The following is a 6,804-nucleotide window of genomic DNA, read 5'->3' on the forward strand; positions in this document are numbered from 1 at the left end:
GAAGAAACAATTCTAGCAAAACTTACTTGGTTGTTCTTTCAGAATTATATAAAGAATTCATATTTGGCATTTGATTGGTTTTGACTGAATCTACCACGAACACATAGGTCCTTTTCACTGGTGGTACAAAAAGCCCAAACATAGCTTTACTACCCCTGGAAAAATAACCATTATAAGAAACTGGTAATCTCCAGTGTTTAATCAAAAACATACAAGAAATGTTAAACTGAGGGGTATATTTCATTAGATATTTCAAGGAAATTAAACTCACTTCCAACAGGTTTATATAGTTTAAACTAAAAACTAAACGACAAAAAGTTTTATTTGAAAAAAAATCATTATGTGACATTCAAATGCCACATAGAAAAACAGAAAAGACTACAGAGTGGTGGTACAGATAGATATACTTACACAGAGTGGTGGTACAGATAGATATACTTCCTAGCTTTTATGTGTAAAGATAAAATACTAGCAGTACTAATTCTAGCTTTTATGTGTAAAGATAAAATACTATCAATACTGTTCTAGCTTTTATGTGTAAAGATAAAATACTAGCAATACTGATCCTAGCTTTTATGTGTACAGATAAAATAATAGTAGTACTGATCCTAGCTTTTACTCCATCACAAAATGTTGCTTAAATCTGTTCAACTTTATAAATCACTTTTTAATTGTTTTTGTTATGGTGAAAAATCATTATTTGATATTTATTATTTTACAGGAACGTGATACATTTGATTTAAGACACTTAGAATTTGGTACCCTAGCCCAGTACAACTATTTACCAGCTGGAAGCGTGAGGTATATCTACTTGTACCACCACTCTGTGTATCAGTACTGCTAGTATTTTATCTTTACACATAAAAGCTAGAATCAGTATTGCTAGTATTTTATCTTTACAAATAAAAGCTAGGATCAGTAGTGCCAGTATTTACCTTTACACATAAAAGCTAGGATCAGTACTGCCAGTATTTTATCTTTACACATAAAAGCAAAGAACAGTATTGCTAGTATTTTATCTTTACACATTCAAGGAAGCACGAGGCTCAATTCACAGAAATATTATCACTTGAAACTTACTTTGGAAGCATACTCACGAACAAACGATTTGGAAACTTTGCAAACACATCCCAATGTTACTAACACCCGGAAGTCCAATGGGACTTGTGTTTCGTAGATCCCTTCAATGTGTGGTGACGATAACTCTGCCATTAGCTCACTATGTAATAAAAAAATTTATTCAGAAATAAGATCTACCAAACGTTTTTTACAGATAAGATATTTACGTCGAATCTCTATTATGAAACATATGTAGAATAATAAGACATATTTTATATCTACAAGATTTTATGACGGAAAAAAACAACAACATATTCAATACCTAAAAGATAATATAAAGAAAGGTCAGAGTAATTGGCTTCTGTTTGGTTTTGGAGACAACATTTCAGAACATGTCTGAAACATCCTTTCCAAAACCAGATGGAATCAGTCCAACTAATCAAAATGCCATCTACAACTCTCTTTAATCCTTTCCATATGGTGTCAATGTGTTGGTCAATGTGACCAACCTCGTAACCACAAAGTAATCACCAGTTCCCATATTATAATTTTAATATCTTTTGTGTATCTGGCAAACTTTCAGTAAATATTACAAGTCTTTATTTAAGTATTTTCACTGAAGATTTATCCATGAATATATGGAATCAGTGCCGACTGCTCCTAGTGCAAAGTGATTTTCATTTGAACACCATGAGGTAAACATTTATACTGAAGACAAGCTGAAAATACTCTTTACTTGAAGCAACGTGGCATTAAATATCATCTGACAGATTAAAACAATGGTTTTCTATTGGTTATATATATGATATAGTATAAAATGTCACAAAGAATTATTGGCAACTTGTAAGAGAGGATGTGACAAGTGGATCTGATTTTCTAGTTTATGGCTCCGTATATAAACAAGATTGAAAGCTATAAAGATTAAACATTGTCTATATTATAATGAGTTGAATTCTGTACTTCAGAGAGGGATGGTAAATAAATTAAAGATGTAGAGAACAAATGTCACAATCCTCATAATAGGATTTTAGGATCGAGGATTTTTAAAAATATTTCCTTATAAAATTAAGAGCTTAAAACTTATACAATATTAAAATTTAATTTATTAACAATGTTTGATGCTAAGTTTATTGGTACACATTAATAATAAAGTAGTTTAATTAAACTTTCAGTGTAACTCTATAAAAGGTCATGACATGCACTCTGACCTACTTGTAGTGAGAGGATTAAAAGAAGATTACAGTGATACAATATCATTTCAGAAACTTAATTGGACTTTATTCTATGCCACAAATTCTAAACCTGAATAAAACTACTATGTGTAAAGCTGTTCTGATGTTTTAAGTCTGTACAAATTCTTCAAAAGGTTTGTACATTTTACAATTTTTGCACAAAGTTACAGAAGGATTTTCTGTGTTACTGGTTCTTAACTTTGAACTGATAAATTAACGCGAAGGCAGCTAATCAATAACACTCAATATCAACTTTTGTGCTACTCTATAATCAAACGGTGGAATTTGACCACACTGCTATAATGCAACCATAGGCCAAATTGCAGGGCACAGTTTTGCATTAATGGGGCATGAACCCTTAGGTTCACAGTACAGCACATAAACCACCAGGCTACACCTGGCTCTTCTACAAAAGAATCTGTCACGTGGAGAGAATAACCATATTTGAAAACTGGTGTTAACTTGATGGCTGCAGACTCCTCCAAGCAAAGTTTCAAACAAAATTATTTATGAAGAAGTTTTTGAAGCACTAAAGAAGGTATACGAACTAATGTGTAACACACAAAAAAACTTACTTGCTGTGTTGCTGAAAAACTTTTTCTGGTACTGTGTATTCATATAAATAATAGACAGGATTGGATCTTGGCAATGTCCTCATCACTTTCTTCCACACTAATGAGATAGAACAACAGATACGAGCTTAATGAATAACATTAAGATACATATTAAGAAAGCAATAATTATAGAAAAAAAAAAATCTGACACAATTTCAGTAAATAAAACTATAATTATTCTTTGAGCATATTTTTCAATAAGTTTACAACAAATAAAGAAACTTACAAAAATACACAAAAACAAATAATGCTCTTAACAACAAAACTTTCCAACAAGATGAATTAACCCCTTAAAGACTATTACTGTTTTCTTTAATTAACTTCATCTGTGCATTAAAATGAAGACAAAGTGCCTTTCATAGGTACTGTCATCAAAAAATACAAATATAAAAAGACAAAAAAAAAGATAGTTTATCATGTTTCTCAAAAAGTAGTTTTTAATTAGTTGTGTAAAAACCGTTTGTGAGCGCTCCAAGTTTTCGTAGTTTTAAAACAGCTCAAAATAATGGGAAGAAAAAAATGTAGTTTTAAAAATTAGATCACATTGGTTGGCAGTAATTTTGTAATGGAGAAACTGAACTAAAACTATGTGAAACCGACATAAGTTCTTGAACAGTTAACAACAACAACAAAGGACACATACGTGGACAACAACAAAGGACACATACGTGGACATATACGTGGACAACAACAAAGGACACATACGTGGACAACAACAAAGGACACGTACGTGGACAACAACAAAGGACACGTACGTGGACAACAACAAAGGACACGTACGTGGACAACAACAAAGGACACGTACGTGGACAACAACAAAGGACACGTACGTGGACACGTACGTGGACAACAACAAAGGACACATACGTGGACAACAACAAAGGACACATACGTGGACACGTACGTGGACAACAACAAAGGACACATACGTGGACAACAACAAAGGACACATACGTGGACTCTCTCCTTCTTTGGGAACTCTTTGGTTAACGTAAAAAATTCTGGGTACATTCAAACGTATCTGATGAAGATCTTGACCAACTAAAGCCCACAGACGGTAAACTCCTAATTGGCCACTTTCAGCTACCTAAAGTAATAATGAAACAAATACAGAATTACACATTTCTCTTTCTATGTTTAAGAATTTCTATGTTCGTAGTTTCATTGTTGGTTCTAAGCATGTTAAAACCATTTAAGTTCATTATTTAAACTAATTAACTCTGATTATGTTAGATTAAATGTTAAATTACATGAATGCTAAATAAAGAATCTTTTACTTTTAGCCTCTCTCTCTCATTCTATGTTTAAGAATTTCTATGTTCGTAGTTTCAGTGTTGGTTCTAAGCATGTTAAAATTTTAAAACCATTTAAGTTCATTATTTAAACTAATTAACTCTGATTATGTTAGATTAAATGTTAAATTACATGAATGCTAAATAAAAAATCTTTTACTTTTAGCCTCTCTCTCTCTTTCTAACCTGAATTATTTGCCATGGAGTGTCCAGCAGAGATTTCTGGGTGCGGCGTAGGAAGTCACCAATTCCTGTTCTATTCTGAATAACTCTGCCTCTTTTAGTCGCATTGCCCTCTCCCACACGATGCCTTTGATGCCTCATTTCTCGTTGACGAAGTTGGAAAGCCCACTTTTTCTTTTGATATTGTAACCATTCTTGTCTCTCTCCCTAAAAAAAAAATTATTTTTTTTCATCTTGATAACTTTATAGTCCACAACGTGTAGTCAAAAAAATTCTGTATCATGAAAACTTCTGAATTGGAAGAGTAAGGCTTATGAATACAATCCAAGTTTTATTTTACTTAAACACTTCATGTATCAATTTCATATATTTAGCAACACTAGATCAAATCGCCATCTTCTCTACAAACTACCCAATTACTACTGGACAATTACTACTATTTTACTACCCAATTACTACTGGACATTATTTGTTGTTATTAAACAAATCGCCATCTTCTCTGCAAACTACCCAATTACTACTGGACAATTACTACCCAATTACTACTATTTTACTACCCAATTACTACTGGACATTATTTGTTGTTATTAAACATTTTGTACCATAAAATCTCCCCAAGGAAGTTTAACATTTCTTGCATATGACAACAGGTCTTAGTTTATGGTACCACACGACATCAGGCCTTGAATAATAATACCAAATTATGTCAGATCTGGTACCACATGATGGCATCACGATGCCAGATCTTGCATAAAAGTACCACATGACATCAGGTCTTGAATGATGGTACCACATGATGGTATCATGATGCCAGGTCTTGCATAAAAGTATCACATGACATCAGGTCTTGAATGATAGTACCACATGGTGGCAGATCTCACACAATGGAACCACATGATGGCAGATCTTACACAATGGTACCACATGATGGCAGATCTTACATTTTATTTCGGCCCACATTTCATCATTGTGGCTTCACTGGAGTTAGTAGTACAAGAACTGGCATCAAACAATGACAAAACGTTGGTTGAAATATAAAGTGTTTTTTTTATTATTATCTGGAAAGTAAAAGTAATTTTTGTCTGGCATTTTATCAACTTAACCTCTTTTTTTGTAGTTAACCTCATTAAATTATTAGAATTAATTTCTTTTGTTTCTGAAATGAGCATTTGGTTACTATAACTTGTATTACATTGAAAAACCTGCCATCATGTGATACCATTGTGTAAGATCTGGCATCATGATACCATCATGTAACCTGCCATCATGTGGCACCATTGTGTAAGATCTGGCAACGTGATACCATCATGTAACCTGCCATCATGTGGTACCATTTTATTTTTCTATTATTATTAACTGGAGAGTAAAGATCATTATTCTTACTTTTTACAGAAAATTGTTGGAATTGATAAAATTCCTTAAACACAGTAATTGAATACATTAAGTTCCATCCAATTAAAAGGAAGAATTTCAAAAAAAATTAATTAGTCAAATTATGATCCAGAAACCTTAACAATAAATAATTAAAACAATGACTTTTACTATAAGTTTACTTGATCTGACAGATTAAATGTCAATGAAATGTGAGAAATAATTTAAAATTATGATTAAAAGGTAAAGTTAAGGGAAAAAAAAAACCTTTTTTCATCAATAATTTAAACCTGAATGATTATTACCACATCTTTGTATTTTTAAATACTAACATTTCGAGCAACTTTAATCAAAATGAAGTGTTATTAAAAGGTTCAACTTCAATTAAACTAACCCTTGTGTTACCAAGTGGTGGTGGAGGTCCTAGTTTCTCTCTCCAGGTTTGAATCTCAGCTTCTACTTGCCAGCTGCCAGAGTTGGTACGCTTACGTTTTGTGGACGTAACAATTGGACGTGGAGAACTGGAAGTTGGAAGCTGTTTTTTACCAATATCTTCTATATCCAACACAGACTGACTGTCCCGAGATGTGCCCTCCAATGATGCCTACATGTTAAAATAAATAAAAAAAGCTACTTCCTATTCTTATAAAAATACACATTATATTTAATTTACAAAACAATAAATAAAAGAAAGTAATTTCAGTAACTTATATGTTCACTCTTTTTAGTTGTTTTTTACTCACCACAGTGAACTTATATTAGGCTTAAATATCAGTTCAGTAAAAGGGTGGCGAATAAAAGGGAAATAAAAACCCCAACGTATAATAAACTTCACCACAATAAAAAACTTATATTAGGCTTAAATATCGGTTCAGTAAAAGGGTGGCGAATAAAAGGGAAATAAAAACCCCAACGTATAATAAACTTCACCACAATAAAAAACCTACTTTTTTTTTTTTTGTCTTTGTTACTGATGTTACTTCTCCAATTCTGGTACAACTTGGTGACAAGTGGTGAAGTGATTAATAGATTAGACCTCATATTTATTTTTAG

The 6,804-nt window shown here is 32.2% G+C and overlaps 1 protein-coding gene across 1 annotated transcript in view; it reads right to left on the reverse strand.

The window, feature by feature from the left end:
* Nucleotides 1-6,804, reverse strand: part of LOC106471770 (DNA polymerase epsilon catalytic subunit A-like) — a gene marked incomplete at its 5' end in the record, with an annotated part of 43,591 nt that overhangs the window by 17,237 nt on the left and 19,550 nt on the right. Inside the window, 7 exons of the mRNA XM_022400386.1 lie at nt 27-155; nt 412-524; nt 1,081-1,219; nt 2,867-2,963; nt 3,860-3,992; nt 4,384-4,587; nt 6,146-6,355. Coding sequence (XP_022256094.1) covers nt 27-155; nt 412-524; nt 1,081-1,219; nt 2,867-2,963; nt 3,860-3,992; nt 4,384-4,587; nt 6,146-6,355 — 1,025 coding nt within the window. The remainder of the gene's footprint in view (nt 1-26; nt 156-411; nt 525-1,080; nt 1,220-2,866; nt 2,964-3,859; nt 3,993-4,383; nt 4,588-6,145; nt 6,356-6,804) is intronic.

This window comes from Limulus polyphemus, unplaced genomic scaffold, assembly GCF_000517525.1.
Source record: "Limulus polyphemus unplaced genomic scaffold, Limulus_polyphemus-2.1.2 Scaffold4844, whole genome shotgun sequence".
In the NCBI taxonomy this organism is placed as follows: Eukaryota; Metazoa; Arthropoda; class Merostomata; order Xiphosura; family Limulidae; genus Limulus; species Limulus polyphemus.